Consider the following 25636-nt stretch of genomic DNA (forward strand, 5'->3'; position numbering starts at 1 on the left):
GTGGACATTCGATGTTTCGGAATCAGACACTTGCCTTATTCCCTCTTCAGCACCAATTTGGATAACATTACAGGATAAAGCACTCAATTCATTAATAAAATTACGATCTTATGTCAAGAATGAGTTAAATCCACTCATGTCATTGATGACAGTACGCAATGACATTAATTTACTTATAGCTATAGGAATTTTGTTCAAATTGAAAGGGGTATATTTTTAGGAGAGATTAATTTTTGGGAAAGAAAAGTTTTGGCTTTCTACTTCTCCATCTTTATACAAAAACGTGTGAATCTTCCAAAGGGAAGAAGAAAGAAATAAATGAAAATCTTGTGGAAACTAGGAGCCTCCAACGCTTTACTCGATAAGTACTATCTACACTTTTCTGCACATGAACTGTATTCATGATCTTCTGTATCTCTGTATCTGTAGAGTAGGGAGGGTGAGTGTAGGCCCACAGCCCTTAGGCCACATGTGTCCCATTGTACATCCACCAAAGGAGTTGTCCTCCTAGGCTATCGTCCATCCTGTCCTTTCCTGATAGATGGACAAGTCTCTGGGAGACATCTCCTTTATATCGGCAGGTGTAGGCCGAACACACACTCTCTTATTGGCGATAACTCCGGAGATTCGCATAGGACATGTCCTCCTAGGTTATCGTCCATCCTGTCCTTTCCTGATAGATGGACAAGTCTCTGGGAGCCATCTCCTTTATATCGGCAGGTGTAGGCCGAACACACACTCTCTTATTGGTGATAACTCCGGAGATTCGCATAGGACATGCCTGACAGTTTCATCTTCCTATTCACAGATCCTGCATAGAGGTGTGTCCACTAGCCCCATATTGTGGAGGTGTTTCCTTAGTTGACAGTGGCCAGTCAGAAATCGTACTGTTAAGCTTAGATTTTTCCTGGTCATTGCCAGATATGTCTTCGGCGCCAGCTTCCCAGGGTCGTCCAAAATGATCCTGGCAAGATTGCATCCTTTGATTCCATTCCATCTCTTTAGGGAATGAGCATGGGTGTGATGTTTGGTTGGTTCCGCAACTGTCGAAGTCATCAGGCCGTAGGTGCCACTGGGTCCTAAAATTCTTAGTCCAGCCGCTTTCTTGGCTAAAGAATCGGCAATGCGATTGCCTTTTCTCCTGTCGTGCCCTTTAATCCAGTTCAGGATAATGTTATTATCTATCGAGGCTTTGGCTAAATCTTGGTGGCACTCTAGTATACTAGCCCTGAGGTAACATGTTGTCTGTTCAAAGCTAATAGGGCTTGTCTGGAGTGGAGATTGTTATGTTTTTGCCAAAAATTCCTTTCCTGGTTATTTTTTTTGTGGCTATTGAGATACCAGCCAGTTCTGTTTGAACTACGCTGGTATTTTTTCCCATTCCCCACTTAATCCTTTAGGCTTAGTGATCTGGAGTACACTCCACATCCTGAGCCTTCTTTGGTTTTCGAACCGTCTGTATATATGCGTATTGCATTCGTAACATCTGACTCTGTGTTCTGTTTTATTTGTATTTTTAGGGTTTATTTAACACAAACCCAGGTTTGTGCTGCAATTGAACCCAGAATTGCATCACTAGTTGCCTGCACTGCCAGCGCAATAAGCACTTCTCGTCGTAGGCTCAGCCTCAATTGACTTATTCCTACTTCGAGGTTTACACCAGCCGTGCGCAATCGTAACATGGGCATTAACGCAATCTCCGTAACGTACAGGTCTAGAGGGGTCAGATCAGTAATTATTTCCATTGCCGCGATTGGTGTCGTTCTCATGGCTTGTTCACACAAACCAATCGCTGAATTTGATATGATTTTTGGATGGCAGTTGCTTGTATAACTTTCGGTCCCCATGCAATGGCTCCGTACGTTTACATAGGTCTTATTATTGCAGGGTAGATCCAGGTGACCACACGGGGTGAAATACCCCATGCGCGTCCCACTGTCCTCCCCGATATTGCTCATAAGCCACATACGCTCCTTTTGATCTACTCTGTAGGTGAGAGTTCCATGTTAGCTTCCTGTCGAGGATAGTACCAAAGTATTTCACCTCTTCAGATAAGTTTAGTTTGTTTTTGAAGATTTCGGAATGTTTCAAGTGAGTGTTCCTTACACCATGTTTCTATTGATTTGAGCCCATCCTGCGCTCTATCGCACAGTGTTTTCAATAATTTGCCTGTCTGCATGATAACTATGTCATCTCCATATGCAATTGTGTAGTTAGAATCCATTATTGTTGAGGAGATTAATTAGGGTATCCAGAACTATATTCCAAAGAAGAGGTGATTAGACACCTCCCTGTGGACATCCCCTCATGACCAGCCCTCTCACTGTGATGTCTTCTACATTGATACTTATTGCTCTACTAGAGAGCATCTTGAGTATCCATTCTCTTACTACCAGAGGTACATTCCTGGAGTGTAGTTGCTGTTCAATGTTCAATGATCTTTCGATTCTGCCAACCACATGGTGGAGGGCCGAATCAGTAGACCTTGCCGGAGTATATGCATGCTGATTTGGATGAAGTGGGTTGTGAACTAGTACTCCATCTCTTATGTACCGCTTACATAGCATCTCCATAGTTAAAAAAAAGATGTGAAACTAATTGGTCGGAATGCTTCTGGTAATGTGTAGTCCATCCTATCTGGTTTGGGTATAAATACTACTCGTATTTCTCTCCACTTACTGGAAATATACCTCAGAGCTAGAGAGGCCTTGAATATTCCAACCAGGTGCGGCATAAGAATATCCAATCCCAATTGAAGTAGGGCTGGTCTTATAACGTCAGGTCTTGGTGACTTGAAGGGGGAAAAACCCAATATGGAGAGCAATATGGCCCATCTTATCTTATCCTCATCAGTTCCTGCAGTAGCAGATTGCCAATCGTATTGTGAGGGTGAAGTTGTTACTTCCGTCAAGTTCGTCATTCCAGGAAAGACAGAACCTGGGAAGTGAGTTTCCATAAGAATCTCAGCACTCTCTTGTAGGTTGGCGGCTTCGCCGCCATTTTCCCTCGTCAGAAGGCCGATACTCTTATGGTGGTCGTTTAAGAGTGTCTTCTGCAGCCTAGAAGCTAGTGCGAAGACTTCGACTGCCTCACAATAGGCTCTCCAGACTTCTGCAGGTTGAGGTTGGCTTGATATATACCCCAGTCCTCTTGAGTCCTGTACGTTTTGCTTTGTTAAAGGTCGTTCTCGCTGCCTTCCTGAGGTATTTCAGTTCAGTTCATTGATGAATTGATAGATGATACAATTCCAATGCATTCTTGAGATGAATTAGAAATAATTTCGAAAAGTTTGCAGTTGTTTTCATTTTGACCGTAAAACATACATCTTGTATGAAATAGGTACGTTATGAAATTGCATCCTGTGTAACTCACGCTCGTTAGGAATCTTGTTCGTCACACTAATTGAAACCTTTACTGATTTGTTACATAACTAGCTATTATTTAGAAGTATCTGAATCAATGTAGTTAAAATAGAGGTCAAAACCTCAGTATAAAAGTTTGTGTAATATAAATAAAAAAGTATTCATATAAAATTTCAGTTACAAAAATTGCTTCAGCGGTATTTTGAACAGGTCAAAGGTTTCCTCCAGCCGCTTCGATAATTTGTCGTTTATCATAGAGATCTAATTAGTGCAGATAGAAATGTCCGGTGTGAAACCTTTTTGATTTAAATAAAATAGAATTCCTAACCTAATAAATATTTTCATCTATTTCAGATTTGTCTTCAGAACTGCAGAAAGCTACACTTACTTTTATTTATATCAACATTTTCGACTAGTGAATCTTCCTTGGGATTCTCAGATAACTTGGTATTTAGCCGCCATAGGAGTAGATTTCTGTTATTACTGGGTACACCGTTCCTGTCACGGTAAGATCTTGAAGGAACACATAAAATATGTCTCAAATTTACTTTCACATTTCACAGAAATTCACATTTTGTGGGCACAACATCAAGTCCATCACAGTTCCGAAGAATTTAATCTGGCAGTAGGATTGAGGCAGTCATTAGTACAAGGATGGTGTGGCTTTGTAAGTGATGTATTTTTATTCAGATATTTTTATGTGCGGATTTTTTTCCTCCATCTATGGATAATAACAAGGAGTCTATAGATTTTTTCGATACGAGTTTAGTTGAAAAAATGTTTTTAAAATATAACTGGAAACTTTGAAAAACCACCTAAATTCATGCAGACTCTATTGAAATGTACAATTAAAAAGTTATAAAAATATTTTTTTGAATAAAATTTTAGTATTTTAGAAAGTAAATTTTAGTGTAATTGATAAACACCTATTTATACCCACCATAAAGTATTTTTAAATGTTATTTATAATCATTTCTTTATTTATAATTATAAAGTAATTTTATAATCATGCATAACAAATTTTCAATTAATTTAACAAATGAAAATTTCAATTTTTCATTTTGTATACGGTGATTTTTTCAAATTCAACTACAAATTCGTGAAACATGTCAATTATAAATGAAGGGACACCTTTTCGAAAATATCTAATTTTAATACAATTCAAAACGATGGGGTTTGTACGTTGTTTCTACAGAATGCAGAATTTTGAAAGCCCTGTTGTCCCCTGATTTCTGTTAGATTTATAAACAAATAGATAATTCCAACTCGAAAAAAGTATAATTTGAGAATTTGCATAAACAACGTTATTTCCAAACACTTTATATTTTGATTTGGCAAAAATTGAAATGAAAGTTTCAGTCTTTCTGTTTTGACCGTGTCAGACGGTACCTATGAAAATGGACGAGGAAAAATTGAGTTGCTTGTTAAAGCAGGCTCTAGAATATCCAGAAGTTCCGAAAATTTGCCTGGAGTCATTCGAAAATACTGGAAAAATTTCTCCTCGTCTTCTATCAGATCATTGAAATGATGATGAAACTCTCCCAGATTTGCCCTCTTTTGATTAATGGGATGGACTCACAACATTCTTTTTTGTGACTATTTTCTTCTACATTCAATAATGTGGCCGCTATAATGACAACTTCTTCGTCAGAACTGCTAGTGATAGACATGTTTCTGTCAGCGCTCGATGTTAACAAAAATTTCCTTGAAATCGAACAAATATCACCTTCCGTATGACTGGACACGTGGGCGATGCTACTATCCGTTGCCATCAGGCGACGGACAGCGCCATGCTGTACTGTGCCGGGCAAGTGAGCGACAAGCTTTAATCATAATATCTCGTTGTTTATCTCTCATGTAAGCTAATGCTTATATGAATCAGTTATTTCAACTTTTAGTTCTTGTTCTCTCATTAGATTAACTTTCATGAAGTGCGAAGTGGGTATTCACTTCAAGAATAGCACGCAGAGCAGTACTGTAAGTGTCATTGCCAATGCAGGAATAACTTCACTGGATATAATCCAACGCCCTTCGTGGTATTAGCCAGGGGAGTAGTTGTTTTTTGATGGGTGTCACTCTATTAACCTACAGTGTAGGGAGTTGAGAATGGCCTGAACGAATTTTTCCTTTAGATGATTTGATTTATAACCAGTCTTCAAGTATGCCCACTGACTCTAAGTGAAAAACCCTCAAATAAACGTGGTGGAATGAACCACTAATTGAAAATTTTATTGATTTGTTACATAACTAGCTATTATTTAGAAGTATCCGAATCAATGTAGTTAAAATAGAGGTCAAAACCTCAGTATAAAAGTTTTATGTAATATAAATCCCTCATTTGAGGGTTTTCTAAATGAAAAAGCTTCAAATGGACGTGGTGGAATGAACCAAAAGGGTCAAAATTATATTCATAGTGTTCCTAAGAATATCACTTCCTTCAACCAGTGAAGGTTTTCAATTTCAAACGTTTGATAGTTCGTTATTCAGAAATTCCATATACTTAAACCTTAGCCGGTATTTCAATCGCCACAAAAGAAATAACCAGGAAAGGAATTTCTGGCAAAAATATAACAATTTACACTGACAACAGACAAGCCCTATTAGCCTTGAACAGACAATGTGTTATACCTCAGGGCTAGTACTAGAGTGCCACCAAGATTTCGCCAAAGCCTCGGTAGATAATAACATTACCCTGAGGTGGGTTAAAGGGCACGACAGGAGTAAAGGTAATCGCATTGCCTATTCTTTAGCCAAGAAAGCGGCTGGACTAAGAATTTTACTACCCAGTGGCACCTACGGCCTGATGACTTCGACAATTGCGGAACCAGCCAAACGTCTCACCCATGCTCACTCCCTAAAGAGATGGAATGGAATCAAAGGATGCTATCTTGCCAGAATAACCGTGGGCGACCCTGGGAAGCTGACGCCGAAAAAGTATCTGACGATGACCAGGAAAAATCTACGCTTAACAGTAGAATTTCTGACTGGCCACTGTCAACTATAGAAACACCTCCTTAATATGAGGCTAGTAGACACACCTCTATGCAGGATGTGTGAACAGGAATATGAGACTATCAGGCATGTCCTATGCGAGTGCCCGGTGTTATCGTCAATAAGAGAGTGTGTATTCGGCGATATAAAGGAGATGTCTCCCAGTGACCTGTGTCCACCTTCCTGGAAAAGACAGGATGGACAATGGCCTAGGAGGACAACTCCTCGGGAGACAATGGGTCACATGTGGCTTAAGTGCTGTGGGCTTACACTCACCCTTCCTACTCTACAGATATAGATAAAGATACTTAAATCTTCATCAAATAGAATTAAGTAATTCAATATGCCGATTAGCGTGTTAAATAGTAAAATGTATCGTTATTAAAGGATAATAATTCCATATCTGTACTATTTATTCAAGTATGTGAAAAGTTGGAAAAATATTTTCTGACTAATTTTTTTTTCACGAAAATCAATAGATACTTATAGTTCAATAAAATTGTTCATGCACTTCATCCTTAGATGAACTAGTTATTCCAATGTATCATCTCGGCCATATAGGCCTTTGATAACTGACAATATCATATATTGACTTGTTTAAATTTATAAATAAATGACACTCATTATGTTTTATATATTTCCAGATCTTCTATCTTCCATTGGCGTTCATCATTCCTCCAGCACATTTTATAACTCATCAACAATTCAATCTTCTTTATCAGTTTTGGATTCACACAAAAACCATTACCACTCTTGGACCCCTTGAATACATATTCAATACGCCTCAACATCATCGCGTTCATCATGGTGAGTAAGAATATAGATTAGAATAGCCGTACTTTTTTCATGATTGTATATATTTGTTGTACATATTTTCAATGTATTATTCAACTTTCAAAATAAAATTCATGCATGAGATCTCATAAACCGGAATTTGTTATGGCTGCTTCATATAGGCCAAACTTTTATTTTCTCCCCCTTTTCTATTAGATTTGTCGCTATAAAAAGTAAATATTACTGGAGTTTTTTCCCACACCAAACCGTTATTTTAACACCTTGACACGTGTTTCGAGCACCGAGTAATCATCATCAAAAGGAAGATCAAACTAAACATATTTACAAAGTTATCCTCATTTATACCCTAGATACCTCTTCTAGATACCTGCGTGAGCGTTTTAAGTGTCTCGAATTACACGAATTAATGAGAGTATGAAACAAAACCGATTCCAGGTAGAAGGTTGCTTTTATGAACAGCAGAAGGGAACGGCTATGGGTAACCCCTTGTCCCCTTACTTGGCAAACCTGTTCATGAGCAGATTCGAAATGGAAACCAAAGAAAAGTCAAAGTATTTTCTTAGGGTATACCTAAGATATGCGGATGCTGTTTTCGCGAATATTGAGGACTTTGTTTCCTTTTTAAATAACAGATTTCCATCAATAAAATTCACGTATGAGTTAGAAAATAAAGGGCAACTTCCATTTCTTGACGTTTTGGTAATGATGGGCCAATATGGAGGACTAGGACGATGTATTAAGAAAAGAAACAAGCACGTACAGGTACATTCCTGACAGTTCACATCACTCTGGACAGCACAAACATGCTGGGCTAAATTTTCTAGTGCATCGTCTTTTGACTTTTCCTCTCACATATGAGAGGTTCACAAAAGAAAAACGTACAATACAGGATATTGCAGCCACTAACGGTCAGCGCCCGATATCCAGCTATTTCGCCGCCCCGGGCAAAATAATATTTGCCGCCTTTTACCCATGCGTTATTCCATAGATGGTGTAATTTTAACCTATAAAAAGACAAATTTGTCCTGCCGTTATCAACGAAACAAAATAAGTTTCATTTTGAGATATTTATTCAAATCCAGCATCCAGCACAGCTTGAAGGACGCAGTGTGACCATATTTTATTTTTGTAATCTACTAAAATATGATGTGAAATTTCAGTGATGTCAATAGTAATATATTATATTCTAACAACTTTTGTGTAGGGTGTGGTTTTTTTCGTTTAACCATCTTTCACATTTTTGCCGCCGACCCCGCGCCTTCCTCAATTTTGCCGCCCCGAGCAATTGCCCGGTTTGCCCCCCCTAGATCGGGCGCTGCTAACGGTTTCTCGAAGGGTATTGTAGATGATATAATAAGGAAGAAAAAGTTAAGGTTGAGAATGAATGAAATTTCGACTTTTAAAAACGACGAAAACCAAGATAAATATATCTCAGTTTCATACCACCAATACACGAAGAACTCAGGAAAGATTTTCAAGGAACTGGGTATGAAGGTGGTTTTTAAAACAAGTCATACACTACAGAGCCTTTTAGGAAATCCAAGAGACAAAGTCGAGAATTCGGAAAAGTCTGAAATGTGCGATGCAAAATATTATGGATAGACAAAAAGATCTATTAAAATAATATATAAGGAACACTTATCACACTCAAAATATGGAAGACCTAAAAAATCAGCAGTCGCCCGTTGTAATATAATGTGTTAAAACAGTTGTCACTGTTAGGCAACTTGTAATACATATGAGATACTACAAGTTGGCAACACGAGACAATCGTGGTTAACGCGGGTTATGTTGACAGGGCATGACTACAAACAGCCGTGCTAGATACTAGATACAGACAATATATCTAATATATGTTATACAATAAACTACTAACGTTGCACGCTGGTTGTGTTATTTATCATCTTTGGGCCAGATTATACACCCGTCATATTTTGCAACAAAACCAATCCATAGCTTGTTGAAATAATATTTTAAATATTAGATTTACCTATTACATTAGGACACGTTGTAAAACTACGACTAGTAGATAAGGCAATATTGTGAAATTAATTTAAGACACTTAAGACGCAGGTTCCTAGAAGAGGTATATATGGTATAAATAAGGATAACTTTGTAAGTATGTTTAATGTGATCTTACTCTTGAAGATAGTCACTTTGTAATCGAAATACGTGTCGAGGTGTTGAAATAATGGTTTGGTATTGGGAAAAAATTCCAGTAATATTCACAAACAATGCATCACAAGCACTATGAAAAGTGAGGTGAATATTCAAGTCCACTTCCAAATTTATTTTTTTCTTTCACTCCAAGGAAAGTTCTCTGTGGTATTACTTAGCAAACAAGATAGTGACACCGAAGATAGGCAAAATTTATTTTAACGTTGCCCTTTTTTAGTGTGAAATGAGTAAAGAAAGTAACCAAAGAATACATTGAAATGATTTTTGAAGTTTCTTTTTGACTTGATTTTCAAAAAATTCCTTTTAAGAGATTGGGATGATTGTAAATGAAATCACCATTAATTCATTTTCACTGCAATTAGTGATACTATTTAAATCTATCTCGTAAGAGGATGAAACAACATGTTGAAAAATAGTGTGTTTCAATCAAAAAGTATGCTGTTCTGATTTGGAATTGAGTAGTAATGAAGGTTATCGATATCAAGTTTTGTATTTTGTGCATAATAGTAAGTGGCAAAACTTCTTCGTCCTACACTGGAACCGTAGTCATGTTTTCATTATTTTCGAAACACAATGATTATTCACATCTTACTTCAACCTGTTACTCTGCTTGTTAAAATTCAATACATGAAAATGGTATTATTAATAATATCCCATTCTCTATGAGCTGTTTGAAATTGAGTGTTCCAATTGGTTCGTCAAAAATAAAACAATTGTTAATTAAAGTAAATTGTAATGAATATTTCAAAAACTGAGCAAACTTTAAAAAATATTAATTTTTTTTAATTTTAGGAAGTAATATATATTGCTTGGACAAAAACTACGGAGGTGTACTGATTATTTGGGACCGACTGTTTGGTACTTTCGCTAGTGAAAATAAAAACGAAGAAATTATCTATGGCCTTGTTTTTAATCAGCCATCTTTCAACCCGCTTCATTTACAGGTAATTAAAGTATTATTGTATATACCATATGTTTTTTTATAATTTTTTTATATTTATTTCCAAATTTCACAGCAGAGAAATTTGTATTCACATTACAAGATATTATTCTTTTTCTCATATTATCACCCGTATCTCTACAACAAATCAGCAAATGATTATTTTTGGAACCATTTGTTTTTCAGATATTCTATACCGACTATGTTATTCGAAAATTCAACAGCATGAAGGGATGGCAAAATAAACTGGCTGCTGTATTTTATGGACCAAGTTGGCAAATAGGCAAACCAAGATTGGGATTGGAAATAGACAAAGTGAAGGTATATCATAGTTTCTTTCAATTTTTGAAGTCGATTTCTTCATTAAGAAAATTTCACATATTTTCTAAGTATACTACTACAAAAATAGTCAAGTTTGTTTTTTTTTATAAATGAATACTTATTTGTTTTAGGTGGTAGCTAGAGAAAAATACGATGTGAAATTACCCTTTTGGTGCAACCTATATCTTTTTACTCACTTTTGTGTTGTCGTGTACGGATTTCAACAACTCGCTGCTCATCACATGGTAAGTACCTGTATCAGATTGAACGAATGTAATAATTGATGTACTAGTAATTATTGTAGGTATATAGATTGCGACTTGGAGCATCATTTTCATGATAAGATGACTTTGATATCGAGTTCAAACCTCTCCGGCATATTTCACGTGCAACCTAACAAAAAGCAACATAGTTTTTAAGACGAAAATGGGAAATATAACAATTGCATAAATGATGAAAGATAGTTATAACCAGATGAGTAACAAAATTGTTGATATTGTTATGAAAAATATGTTTTTCGTTATATATATTTTTCAGAATGAAAATTTTCTACAATATGTCTATATCTTAAAAGTCTGTAATTTATTTTGCATTGATGAACAGCTATTTTATATGTTTTTTTGTCGGGTGAAGATTTTGCTAAAAGAGACTCATCTGTTCAAATTGGAAGGGGTATATTTTTAGGAGAGAATAATTTTGGCAAAGTTTTTTGTTTTCTACTTCTTCATATTTTTACAAAAATGTAGCAAAGTTCCAAAGACAGGAAGGAAGCAGTTGGTTTCAAAATAAACTCTTTACAAAATTGTGTAGATCATGCAAAGAAGTCACTTTCAAACTGGAATAAACCCCTTTCGAAACAACTATTTTCATATAACATGACCCCGTTACACTTGTTCTTGTGGGGTTTTCATTAGCCGCAGGTATTTGCGAATAAGCCTCAAACCACAGCAATCCTCAATGCCAACATAACTCATGCCATCGGTCAAATTCAACCTGATTTTTGCGACAAAGGCATAATAATGACCAGATTCAACTCCAGAACCACATTGAACAATGACTACATGAATATTATAATAGTGGTCAGCTAGATTGGTTTGGTGCTTCCGTCAGAGGTTAAGTCATGTTTGAAGATCATCAGTGTTATTATTAGATTGACTGGTGCCTCGGCTATACTTGTCTTATTATAGTCAGTTAGTTTGGTGCATATTTGTCAATATACCTGGTCATCACCCGTTAAAAGATATATTTTCAGATGATTTAACAATAAGCTTTGCACGGACTGGTTATCACTCATATTAGGAAACGCAAGTTTCAGAAAGTTACATACGTTTTTGCTACCTCTTGAACATGTACTGCAAAGTAAACAGGTGAGGATTTTTCCACCAAAAAATCTACAAACACAAGATGAGATAGACTGTACGGAATCATTCAATCCAGAGCGGTCAGGAGTATTGATTCTGCTATTTTCTTGCTCACGAAAAGTATTCAACAAGAACCCCAAGAACTCGTAACAATCTTCTTGTCCTAACTTCAAAGACTCCAGGAAATCGGTTGGTGGAAAAGATGATACATTCTCACGAAACCGCAGCTGCATGAACAGGTGTTTGAGGTTGGTGAATAAGTAGGAAATGTGAATGTAAAGATAGGGAGCGCCTAATGAAAATCCGTATATATTGTGTAGCAATCCTGTGAATTATATTTGATTCCATAACGAATGTTTGGAGTAAAAACTGAATAAAAAAGTGTTTTTGTATAATTCAATGTTCATATAAAAGTAGTTGTTATGAAAGTATTTTTCTTTCGTGTAGTTCAATGTTTATATGGAAGTTTCGAAAGGGCCTTTTTTTCAGTTTGTGTCTGGCAGTTACTTATTTGCATGATCTACAGATCTTTGCGAAGCGTTTATTCTGAAATGAATTGCTTTCTTTCCTTCTTTGGAATGTTCCCTTATTTTTCATGAAGATGAAGAAGTAGAAATCCAAAACATTTGTTTCCCATAACATATATGGTTTTGAAACTAGAGGTCTCAATTATCTTTAATTACCATTAATGATATATTATTAATAGTTAACATTTTTGGGTTTTTGGTAATGTTTTTCACTGATTTAGTGAATGAGTAAGTAGGGGCCAGTTTCTGCACAGTCGGAGTCGCGATTGATGAGAAAAAAATCCGGGTGGTAGGCCGTGGTTAAATATTACCTATCAAACATTTCGTCCACTACTGCCGCAGACACCAACAGTGGTATATGCGTTGACTGCGAGGATGAAGTTTATATTTCGAAACAACGACTGACTAACGAGCTACATGTTCACTCGTATCTATAACTTTCAAGCATAAACAGTTTATGCTTGAAACACGAAACACGTGTCGCGGTTTTTGTAAAACCCTTTATAGTGAAATCATACAATAAACTGTATTAATTAGTTTTTTGATATGGATTCTCATCAAGTATGTTTCTATACTTTTAATCGAGAGATCTGGTGTTTACAAGGCTTCAACTTAACTATCCTCCACACTCAGACTGTTACAGCAAACATCTTCAAACCCTAAAACGTATTTTCAGCTGAATTTTGCTGATGGCTACATAGGTTTATGATTCCTAGAACCGGGTATAACTAAGCATCCATTTTTTCATCTTAGATTCACAGCATTCATGTTTCACATGTATTTTAACGTAATCTCAAAAATGTATCACATATGATGGAAAAAGTTCGCAGTTTTTTTATTATTTCAGTCGTTAATTTTTTATTACTGGCGTAATGTAGCCTCTGGTCACTGTCATTAAAATTCGTTTTTTTTTTCAGAGTTTGAACCCGATTACTGTACTGGGCTTCGTTATCTACATCATAGCCTCACTTACTACGATCGGGATGCTTTTCGATAATCGCCCCCATGCTTGTGTTTTTGAGCTATTGAGGTGCATGCTGTTAGTAACTGCGATACAAAGAATGGAATTTGGAAATATCGATGACAATGTGTTGGTGGCCGTGGAAGTGTTTTTTATGCTTTCCGGATTGTTTTGGTTCCTTCAAAGTATAAAAGTTTTGCAAATGTCTTCAAAACTGAAAGAACAGTGAGACATTACTTAAGGCTTTGACTGTCATTCATTAATGACTTTTGTTATAGTATTATTTATTGTTAAAGTATTATTTATTTTTGAACAGTTATTTAGTTATAAGATAATTTATTTATAAATAATAAGTCAAACTTTGATAACCAGATTTTTCTTTCAAAATTCCTAACAATCATCAAAAAAAAGATTGTATATATCATTTTCATATTTTTGAAACATGGAGAATATCAAACTCTAGAAATGATTTTTGATTATGATGGAATAAATTCAAGTTATAGGTATCCTGTTTATACCTAAATATTTGAAACGAAAGAATATTTTTTCGGGAAAGTTTTTGGCTTTCTACTACTCCATCTCGATACAAAAAAATGAGGGAATCTTCCAAAGAAAGGAAGGAAGTAATCAATTTGAAAATAAGTAACTCTATACATGGATGTGTAGATCATGCAAAGAAGTAACTTTCAGACACAAACTGAAAGAAAGTCCTCCTGAAACAGCTACTTTCATATAAACATTGAATTACACGAAAGAAAAAATTCTTTTGAAACAAATACTTCTATATGAACACTGGATTATACAGAAGATACTTTTCTTTACTCAGTTTGTATTTCAAACATTCGTTGTGGAATAAGATCAGATATCATTCACATGAGTTCTACTTTAAATGAATGGTAACAAATTGTACTCACATGGAACACTGTCATCCTCACTGGTATACATTGATGTTTCGCCGTAAGACACTTGCCCTAAGACAAGTAGAAAGCCAAAAACTTTCTTTCCCAAAAATTAATCACTCCTAAAAATATAACCCCTTCAATTCAATATTTTTTCTTTATGCCGAACTTCTGAAACTCTCTCTTTTGGTAGTCAAATCATAGGTCATTTGTAAATTTTATTAGTAAATACTATGGTATTACTGGAGTTTTATCCTAACACCAAACCGTTATTTCAATACGTGCTTCGATCACCAGGTGATCATCTTCAAGAGGAAGATGATCACCTGGTGATAAACGTACAGTGTTATTCTCATTTATACCATAGATATCTCTGCTAGATACCTACGTCTTGAATCAATATTCAGTAATATTCATTAATACACCAAAGGTTCCAAAAAGTGCACCACAAGTAAATACTATGGTTTCGAGAAGTTCGATTCAAAAATAGAGAATAATGCACATCAGCTCATTAGCATGACGAGCAGCGACTTTCAATAGGCCTAACTTTGAAATCAGTGTGCGTGTTTACTTTTTTATGGATCTTCTTGATGAGATGATTCATCGGAAACATGATAAAGACCACACGTTTTGCATGTTCGACTTTAACTTCAATTTTACCGACTCACAAAAATAATTTTGAGGCACTTGTTGTATAGCAAACCCTATAACTTCTTAATAACGCGAATTTTCATCTGCCCCTACATCAACCGTCATGATTACCACTGGTTTTACCAATCCGTGGTCAGTTTTAGCTAATGTTAGAAACTCTTCCAAGTTTGAGAAGCGTCTCGAAAATAACTACTTCTGACGTAATCACCATCTAGACCTCTTCGCCCCATGCAAAGCAAACGTTCCCTATAGTGCTTACGTAATACCTGAACGGCCAATTTTTAGGATGTGAATCCTATGATAACCATTGATCATTGATACCTAATAGTTGTAAATTATTCACTGGGATATTTATACATTCATTAATGAAATTTAGATTATAGTGACTGACACCATATATACACGTATGTACCAAAGTGGTTGATAAATTATTATTATTATAAAGGTAAGTAAACATGCAGTTAAGCTGTTTGGCAACGTAATGTTTGTAATGTCACCTGGAATCATGTTGAGCAGTATTCTATTTCAGTGAATTAAGGCACATAAACAAATGTGACAGTTCGAATTGAAACATGGATCCGTTCAGAGAAGGAAAGATAGCAATAACGAAATGAGGAAATGTAGTGTTCAGCTGAAATTTGTGTTATCGAATAAATTTGGTCAAATTGAATAAGCATGCCACTCATTTATTTATATTTTTATTGAGAACCAGGCATAAAGACAACATTAGTATCATTGCAACTTCGTAACAATACCAAGAGAAGAATGGAAAAATCGTCATTATTTTGACTGATAATACCTCTATGAATGTAATCATATATTATGTCCTACTGATATAAACTAAAATAAATCACATGTGTCTAATGAAATTATATTTATTTTGAAATCAAGAGTATCTGCAAAACAATAAGGTATTTCTTAGTGAACGGAAAACAACAAAAAAACTGAGCACAATATTGATTTTTCACATAGTAATGCAACAAATTTCAGTGCAAATAATATCAATAATGCACATTATTAAACTGTAAAATATTTTGAACAACTTCATATATATCATCTTGGTTCCTTTCGCTAACTATTGTTCCCTATAGTATAAATTACACTTCAAAGCAATTCACTTAAGCAATTACCATTACTACTATAAAGCACAATTTCATATAAAATACACCACTAAACATTGAATACTTTATCTCCAAAACGTAGTTTTAAATATATTAATAAATCTTCAACAAGTTTGAGCAGATTATCGGCTCCCAAATGAAGTCAAGGTTGATACCTTTTACTAAAATCAGAAAATGAATAATTTGAAATGATAAATGGAACTTTTAATTGGACCTGGAGCTCTTAGAATTCGAAAGACACGGTAGTGAAAATATCTTTTGGGGAGGTTGGCTCTCTAGATTTTTTTTTTCTATAATAAATAATTAGAAACTGATGTTTATCTACAGAACCGGTTTTATTTTGGCACTCCTCTACATTTTCAATTCAATTTCAATATAAACTGTATCTTGAATTTTCGATGTTTTGAATATACAAAATAAATAACCTTGCCTGAATAGATAAAACATGCTCAAAATATTTCTTGGTCAGTTTTAATAATGTAATTGGATCCTTGAAATTTTCAATAAAACAACTAACTCTATGGTTTGTCAACCAACTACAGACGCGAAGCCGACTTCTCTCTCAACTTAGAGTTCGTTAATTATAAGTATGCAAAATCATTTGATCCATATGAATAGTAGTTTATTGAGAACTTCAAAGAAAGAAGATAAAATTGGATGATTCAAAATTACTTTTCACAAAAACATTTCTTATAAGATATCTCTATAGTAATTTTAAATTTTGAAACGTTTTCATCTATTTTTGTTAATACAAACAAAAAAGAGAAAACTATACAAAAAACAGCATTCAAGGTTGCGTTTGGTTTCAGTTTCTGATTATATGCAGTTAGAGGTGGTCAAACTGTCAACTGAACAGTATCTTATATGAGGCCAATATTGAACAGTTAGTATGGTAATTCAAGGCTGCAGTAATAACAAACAAAACGCATCTTGAAATAATGACTCAAAAGTACATCCATTTCTTCAAAGAAAAACTACAGGTGTATAGCAGAAAAAGCCGTTTATTTCTTAAATATTAAGAAAACATATTTATAAAAAGAGTAGTTTGTGCAAACTATCAGGAATATGTTTTTTAAAGTAGAAATGATAAGAAACTGTGCTCCCGCTCCCATCACAAAAAATATGGCCTTAAAATATATATAATCATCTATTTGCACATTTCTTTGATTAATCTACAATAACAAAAAACGATTGCATAGTAAAAGATAAAAGCTGAAAATTTACATAAATAAAAAACGCATTTTATTGCACAAGACAAACAACGCACACATTTGAACATTTCTTTTCAGTGATGTCAGTCATACTAGTGAATTGTTTATTTTGTTGCATTATATAATTACTCAATATATATTAATTAATCCACCACTATATCGCACTATTAAAGTTAATTAATAATAAAATCTTTATGGTTTTCCTGTACAGATAAAGCTAAAATATAATTTATTATAATTTTAAACTTGACAAATGTTCAGTGTCACAAATAGTGCAAAAAATCTTAGCCGCTGCACCCGAATTTCTAAACTAAATGAGTCGCTGGCAGTCTCAATGGAGGCATTTTATGATTTTATTCTGTAGAGGAAAATCTCCTGAAAACAAATTTAAAAGAAAAATTGAATCTTCAATTTTATAATAAGACGAGATATTTACAACATGTGAAGTTTACTATTACTGATACTAAAACATACCAAAATACACAAAACTTATTTTGTAAAGCAGTTCATTATTTCACTCTTAATACAACAATCGAAGTGCATGATTGCTGACAAAGGTTACATTAGGAAACGGCAATGATACCTCCCATTACGAAAACGCCTTCTATGGTATTGACAAAAGACTCAATCCACAAATGTCAATCATGAACGAGGTCCATAAAGCCGATATGTTGTAAAGCAAAGTTTCAACATCGATCGATGAGCGAGATTCGTCCTTCATCTTTATTTGCAGCTTCTACTGCATAGGGACTTGTTGAAACTAGAGCCCAAAAACACGATATTTTTGATTCTACATTAGAAAGCGCTGTTTCAACTCGTCACAAGTCTCATCAGTGGATCCAGGCTGCATCACTTGAGTAGGATACAATGACATTTATCCTAAGGAAGAAGCCATCTATGAAATTGACAAAACACTCGAATCCCAAATATAAAAAAAAACGAGTCCAACGACAGTCTAGCAATACATTTGTAGTTTAGTCTAGCAACACTGATTAGAAAGTGCTGGCTGGAATGCTGTATTTTTAGGCTGTGGTTTCAACTAGTTGTCTAGCAATAAAAGCTGCAGAGATATATAAAACGGGTCTTGTTTGACAGTCGATGTCGAAGCTTGGCTTTGCAACAGTCCACCTTTGGGAGCCCGTTCATTGACATTCGTGAATAGGATATTCTGTCGTCCAATAGAAGTCTTCGTTAGCGGAGATGTCACTAACCATTGCTACTTAGGCTTATCCTTTAAGAACAGTAGAGTCCAACAATGGTTCAGCCTATCATCACTGATTAGACCAACTGTGACACGACAAAATGTTGTTGCCTAAGTAAAGGTCAAGTTTTCGAAAGTTTCTGGCTGATAAAAGAGTAACCTCCTTCTTGTAAAACTTAGATATGAAGGGAGTCAGAAAGCACAAACAAGCGTAATAAAAAGTAATAATTTTGAAATATTCAAATGCGCTCAACACAGAATCACAAGGAAATGTAAAATTAATATGTGTCTGCGTCTGCTTTTCGTCGCAAGCTGGATATCTTTGAAAAAGATAATGCAAGACAGGAATTTATTCATATGCCGACAATTTTTATATAAAAAAAGAACTCTGAAGAAGACATTGCAGTGTTTGTAAAATTTCTGGCCGATCTTAGGAACGAATTTGCAACAAGATTCCAAGACTTTGCAGAGATGGGCAAGCTATCTCCGTTTCCTAAATCGTCATTTGAAGTTGATGAAGCAGCAGAATGGACAGATGTGGCTGCCAAAGGCATCACTTCAAATAGAGATAATTGATTTGCAAGAAGATTTGTCTGTGCAAATATATAAAACGGTATCCACTGAAGAATTTTGGACCATACATCTTCCAGAAAAATATGAAAATTGCAAGAAACTAGCTATAAATTTGGCCACTATGTTTGGCTCGACATATGTATGTGAAACATTTTTCTCAAAGATTAATTTTTTGAAAAACAAATATCGTTCGAGATTAACGGACGCCCACCTAGAAGACGTACTTCGAATATGCTGTTCCTCTCGAGAACTAAACTAAAGAACTAAACTTAAGACCGTCGTTGTAATTTCTCACATTAATTTTAGGTCTTGTGTTTCATAATTCAGAATTTGATTTTACACCAAAATAATACATAGGTAATTTTTATCAGTTGTTTTTTCATGGACCTCATACAAATTTTCCTACAGGCCACATGTGATAGAATCGGTCGTATTCAAGGAACACTTTATTGTAAGATTTTCACTGATAATATAGATGCGCCCATAGAAGCTATTGTATAGCAAAACACGTGTTGCATTTTTTCAAAACTGTTCAGTGAAAATCTCACAATAAAATGTTTCTTGAAAGGCTACGATGTTTGATTTGAATTCCAATAAATCGTAACTACTGCTGTAATAAATTTAGAAACGTGAAGACCTCTGTGTAAATGATCTACCAAGAATTGCTATTTCTGCAACCAATAATGAATAAATAATAGTAATCATAGGTATATTATTCAGCAACTGAAATAAAACAAATTCACATTATTGTCACTCCATTTTATTTAATTTTTTTATAACCTCAAAATTCCTTTGAAAACCTGAAAATAATGAAGTTTAATGAAAAAAAAAAAAAACAAATATTGTGATTGTGAAGAAGTCACTTTTTCATATTATTTTTGTAGGAGGAACGTGAATGAATAACTTTTCAAGTGTTTTCAATGTAGTAATTGAACACAGAGGAACCCCAAAACATTTATAAAACTCAGTATTCATATTTCATGGCAAAAAATTTCATTTATAATTTTAGCTCTATCAGTTTATCAGTGCTTGAGAACATGTGACTTAACTGTGATCACTTGAGTAAGTATTGGCGTTTTGGATCAACGCTTGAAAAAATTTAAAGTATATGATTTTTTCAAGTATTAGTTGTACTAAAAAAAGTATTCTAAAATATTTTGGGATATACATTAAGTAAGTACGCATGGTTTCAAACACATTTCCAAAAATATTTGACATCCGTATTGAGACTTACTAATCACAAAGTTAACTTCAAATTATATATTTTTATGACAATTTTTGGACCAAGAATACTTAATATTTGAATTTGATATGTTCTATCCAGTAATTGAAAATTAGCTGTTGAATTCTGAAAACTCATAACCTTAAAAATGTAAATATTCATGAATCAACTAACTGTCGATGCCAGAAATATTTGGCATTGAGAAGTGATATAATATTTTGAGGGAGTTGTGATTTTTTTTTTAATATGAGACACAGAAATAATGTAATCAATTTGTGAGGCGGTCACAGAATCAGCGTTTCAGCTCTCTGAATTAAAAAATTGCTCCATTTTAAATATAGCTTTACTGAATACTTATTCCACTACTACTAATAATAATGACATTTTTTAATACCGACTAAAATTACAGCCTTATTTGATACCAGTATAATAGTTCTTATATGATACTCTTGATCGATATTTTGACTGAAATTATTTCAATTTGTTTGAAAACATTTTATTTTCTCCATAATGTCACATCTGTCAAATATTGAAATAATTGAAAATCGTCTCTAATGAATATTATTATATCCATGACGATTGGTGGTATGTATATGCTCTAAACACGGCAATCATAAATAAATTATTAGGTCATGTCATTTGGCTACATAATGGTAGTTTTATAAGCAAATATTTTTACAATAAGATTTAATATGATACTGTGAAATTTCACTTTTTCTTAAATATAAGAATTTCAAAATATAGCATTACCTAATACTTTCATGTTGTAAAAAAGCATCACAGCGTGATTCCTATTTTCAGAATTGACAATGTATGTTCCACTGTGTTTGAATTTTTTCTGGGGCGATTGCATTATCACATTTTCTTGGATTACCACGAAGAAATTTTGATCGGCTAAGATCTTCAAAATAGAATATTGTATGAGTATTGAATCAAATTTCCAAATGTTTGTAAATTTACCAAGAGCTTTCACTATTTATGGTTGTCAAACATATTTTTCAAACTTTAGTTCATATAACAAGGTTGGTATTTTTTAGAGCGTATTATTTTTCTACCACTGCCGTCTATATGTCAGGTTAGGGGTAGTTACGGGAATACCCTCCTGGATGAAACATATAAGAACATTCAAGGTTTTTTCATTGATCAAAAATAAATGTCTTGAACCCATTTTTTTTAAAGAAATATAAATCATTACCTATGCGTCACGAACTTTCTTTTCTTTTTTCTTCTTCAAGAATGAAGGAGTTCTTAACCCCTTCTTCTTCTTTTTGTCCTTCTTTGGAGACCCTTCAGAAACAGAGTGGTCCTGAAAGAAAATTCATTATTAAAAAAATACTGAAAATACACTCAAATTATTATTTTCTCATACTTTCTGAAAATTCACAAATGGAAGCAAAAACAATACCTATTTATCAAAATAATGTGTAAATAGTGAAGAGCACAAGTTTACTGCAGATACGCAAGTTAACCTTTGTAGATGTGGTGCACTTATTGTAGAGATAACGCCACCTGGCTACATATTTATAGTTAAAATATCGTGCTTTCCAGGATACAATTAACATTACATAAGAGTCCAATGAAAACTTTTCAATACCTGCAAGCACTGCCTCTCGATGCGCTTTCCATAAATCATTATCAGGAAATGACTACATAAAAAGTATTGTATAAAAATAGAAATGAATTAGCTGGGGTCACCTCATCAATAGGAATCTGTTAGACAACGTAGGTCATTTTTGTTTTAATCTAACAATTGTATGATGAAATTCTTTGAAGGGTGTATAGATGCCTAGGAATGGTTCGATTCTGATGGATTATGTCATGAGTCTGAAACTCTTCTTGCAGTCCATCCAGTAGTTGTTTGTGTGGCGAGAGATCAAGACCAGATACAATCCAGACCTATTGGGCATAGTTTTCTTGCACTTCCATAACAAATTGAACGTTACTTGGCGAGACCCAATTACTTCTAGGGCCGCTTGGTTATATCCCAGAATATTTTTAATAATTTATGTTTGAGGTTGGTTCAAATCAGTCTTAATATTTCCTACTCCCGGAGATGCCAGTCCTCTCAAAGTCTGTTTTAAGCAATTGGCAATAAGCATGATTCTGTATGTTGTCCATCTAGTCTCTCTTTCTTTCTCTCTCTCCAAAAATATGTGAAGAGGAGGTAGCTCAATAAGGATTTCTATGACTGATGGCACCTGAGATAGCCAGCCAAGCCAGTCATTGTTCACGTTCGTTGTAACTGTTTCAGCCACCAAGCAATACTCTCACATATCTAATGAATTTTTTTAGACCCTACACTATGAAATTTTCCAGAAATTCTTCAACATGTCCCTAGTTATAGGCTGGCTTTTTGTAGAACCTTTTCTAAGTGAACGTTCAACAACAGTTTTATTTCGAGAATGATAGATTTTTCACTTCCGTTGCAAATAAAATAATGTCAACGAAGGAAACTGAATACCAACTATGAATATTGTGCAACCTTCTTCCTGGTGATGGGTCGTCAGTATGAGCTTGCTGATTCACCTCTCTTCTGTCAAGATAATCAAGCAATCTGTATCTCAGAAGAGACCACAGAAGGCAGATATTACACTGCCCTGACACTGACCTTAAAACCTAATGGTCTGTGACTTTCGAGTAAATTTCTATTTATGAGCATAGCGTGAATTCAGTCAGTGAGCTTAAGCATTGTTTGTACTCTTCAGTAGATGCTAATCCACTTTCTTTATTTACTCCTTTGAAAGTTTGAAAGCTCATCTATAATGGAAAATCTAGATGCTGAACCAATTGGATACGATGGTAGGGGCAGGTAGAATATTCAAATTCTCAGAATTCAAAAACGAAGTATTCAGATCCAACAGCGCTGTTTCAACCCACCATGGGTCTCATCAGTGGTTCTGAAATGAACCACGAATGCATTACCTGACCTTAAAGCTGAGAAAGTAAAAACGATGACATCTCTCTTTACAAAAACGCCATCTGTGGGATCGACAAAAGGCTCAACCACGAAAATCAAAGATACACGAGGTTCTTCAAAGCGGTGAGTTGCCAAGCTTTGACATCTACCGCCGAACGGGATTTGGTTTCAACTATTTGCCGTGCAGTGAAAAACAGAGGATAAATCTTTTTCGGTGGTAGTTGTTGAAATTTGTTTTTGCAAATGAATATTTTGGAGCGTCTCGTTTATCTTTTGATATTCGTGGATTGAATCTATAAATGAAATGCCACTGGAAATGATGAAATTCTAGGGGGCTACAGCCACCAGTAGTCTAGAGACAATAGAATACCCCTTAGTAAGCTGTGGGAGGCGATGATGATCCTGAATCCCATTCTCAATAATCAACGAAAAAACTGTTGAACATCGTTGAACACTCCAGCCTAATTAGAATGAAACTTGGACATGATCAAACGAAAAGAAATCATACTAGATTTGGTCAGTAGATAATGAGGAATTGAAAAATATTTTTTACACTCTCTTTAAAGAATGATATAGTGTAATTTCCGTATGAGAGCAAGAATAAAAAATTATGCTGTGCACCAGAAAATTGCTGTAGATATATAGAAAATACGTACTGTTACATTAACTGGGTTATACCAAAGTTATCATAAAGAATATATTTTTTCTTGAAATTTCAGCACCCTGCAGTTCAAAGGTTGAGACCTTAAAAACATATATTCATTTGAAGTTTTTTTCTTAAAAAGGACCCAACAATAACTCCTTTCGATATAACACTACTGTTAGAGCAAGAGGTTGCATGTAAAAAATGTGCACTTTACAGGAGAAAATATTTCATTTGTTCATTAGGATTTGAAATTTCATTCCCAACTGCTTCTTCCATTGAATGAAATATAAAATGTTACTTCTGGAACATAAGAAAATGATCAGTTTTTACACACTCCTTGGCCTTTTGCACCAACAGTAGTAATAAGTATATTATTAGAAAATTCCCCATATGTATGTGTGAAATGGAACAAATGAAACCTTACCTCTTTACTACTCTGAGAGAGTGTGCTCATGTGGGCATCCGACTGGTCCCCATTGAAAGTATTTTCTCCTAGAATAGTAAAAAACTATCATCAAAATATATTTTCAAATTCAGTTTTTGCAACATGACTGGTTTGAAAGTTGCAAAAACTATTTATAAGCATGCAAACAAACAGAAAACAAAAAGTTAGTAATGTAAGACAAGATTACCTTGTTATGGTTTACCAAAACCAAAAGAATGTAACTTATGCGAAGTACGAAGTTACTTTGGAAGAAGTTATAAACTATCGAACTTCCTGTAGTGATATTAATAATGTAAAATTTTTTTGAAGCAATACTCTCAAATTGGCATTTTATCTTCAACCAGAAGATTTCTTAGAAATGATTATGAATTACGACATGTAAATGTATCATGACACATCATAAAAGTCAGTTCTACAACAATCTTCTCAATTTATTTGAATTTTACATATTCATCAAAGATAAAAACTTTAAATAACTCACAAATTGTAATCAATATTTATGGCTGGTTCATAGAGCAAACTTCAACCTTTTAGGTAAATGCCTGCCAGAAAACATTTACCAGAACCTATTGTGAGGTAGTTGGAAAATATGAATGTTTTGAAATATTCATTTTCTTGTACGTATGTATCTCTCCTCGATTCAGTTTTGAGACACGTTTTGATTTCTGCATCAGTCACTTTGCTGTTTGGGTCGGATCTTTCCTTCATTAATGAGAGGTAATACCTTGAAACCGGCCTGTAGGTGAGCTCCTTGAATAATTTCAGCATGGTCTTGCTGCTGGATGAACGAGACTAACCACTGTGAGGTATCTTGCATGAATGTCTGTCAGATATAATTCAATATCCAACGCGGTATCAGACGGGAAGTAGTTGTTTACCGGCAGGGATTCACCACAATCTACTGTGTAGGTTGGGATAGAATGATTTGAAATTTCATTTTGAAATGTTCTACTAGAGATATATAAAGAATCATTGATACGCTAGACTCAAGAGTGATATACATGAACTCTTTTAGAGAGAAATTCTTTTAAATTTGATATTTTCATCAACCTACTTCCAAAAAGTACAAAAAACTGCAGCGATGTCTCATCAAACATTGCTTCTATACGCTAAGTGAATATTTACAATCAAATTCTGACTATATGATCGATGCTTGAATTGTATTATATTCTTACTTTCTGTCAAAACAATTTTTTTTACGTTTTTACTCATTTACATGTATATACCTATAGTTCAATGTTCGATTTCATAAAATTTATATTTTTAATGTTTGGTAAAGTCTTGTAAGAATATCTGATAGTATTTTTGAGATCT

At 34.5% G+C, this 25636-nt stretch overlaps 2 protein-coding genes across 4 annotated transcripts in view; one reads left to right on the forward strand and one right to left on the reverse strand.

Moving 5' to 3' along the window:
* Positions 1-16778, forward strand: part of LOC111514096 (alkylglycerol monooxygenase) — a 28681-nt gene extending 11903 nt beyond the window's left edge. Inside the window, exons 3-9 of the mRNA XM_023170333.2 lie at positions 3717-3868; positions 3926-4029; positions 6998-7160; positions 10119-10270; positions 10453-10587; positions 10719-10832; positions 13393-16778. Coding sequence (XP_023026101.2) covers positions 3717-3868; positions 3926-4029; positions 6998-7160; positions 10119-10270; positions 10453-10587; positions 10719-10832; positions 13393-13665 — 1093 coding nt within the window. The 3' untranslated portion in view covers positions 13666-16778. The remainder of the gene's footprint in view (positions 1-3716; positions 3869-3925; positions 4030-6997; positions 7161-10118; positions 10271-10452; positions 10588-10718; positions 10833-13392) is intronic.
* A 312-nt stretch (positions 16779-17090) lies between these two features.
* Positions 17091-25636, reverse strand: part of hts (adducin 1-like protein hts) — a 125148-nt gene continuing 116602 nt past the window's right edge. For 2 of the 3 annotated variants that reach the window (XM_074169697.1, XM_074169695.1), the window contains 3 exons: positions 24302-24369; positions 21510-21620; positions 17091-17693 (listed from right to left, as the gene is read on the reverse strand). In XM_074169697.1, coding sequence (XP_074025798.1) covers positions 21510-21620; positions 24302-24369 — 179 coding nt within the window. In that variant the 3' untranslated portion in view covers positions 17091-17693. Of the gene's footprint in view, positions 17694-19836; positions 19893-21509; positions 21621-24301; positions 24370-25636 lie in introns of those variants that run through there. The other variant, XM_074169696.1, reaches the window with a different exon arrangement.

Source organism: Leptinotarsa decemlineata, unplaced genomic scaffold (genome assembly GCF_025532065.1).
Source record: "Leptinotarsa decemlineata unplaced genomic scaffold, Ldec_3_MD MMD2_P_RNA_scaffold_5, whole genome shotgun sequence".
In the NCBI taxonomy this organism is placed as follows: domain Eukaryota; kingdom Metazoa; phylum Arthropoda; class Insecta; order Coleoptera; family Chrysomelidae; genus Leptinotarsa; species Leptinotarsa decemlineata.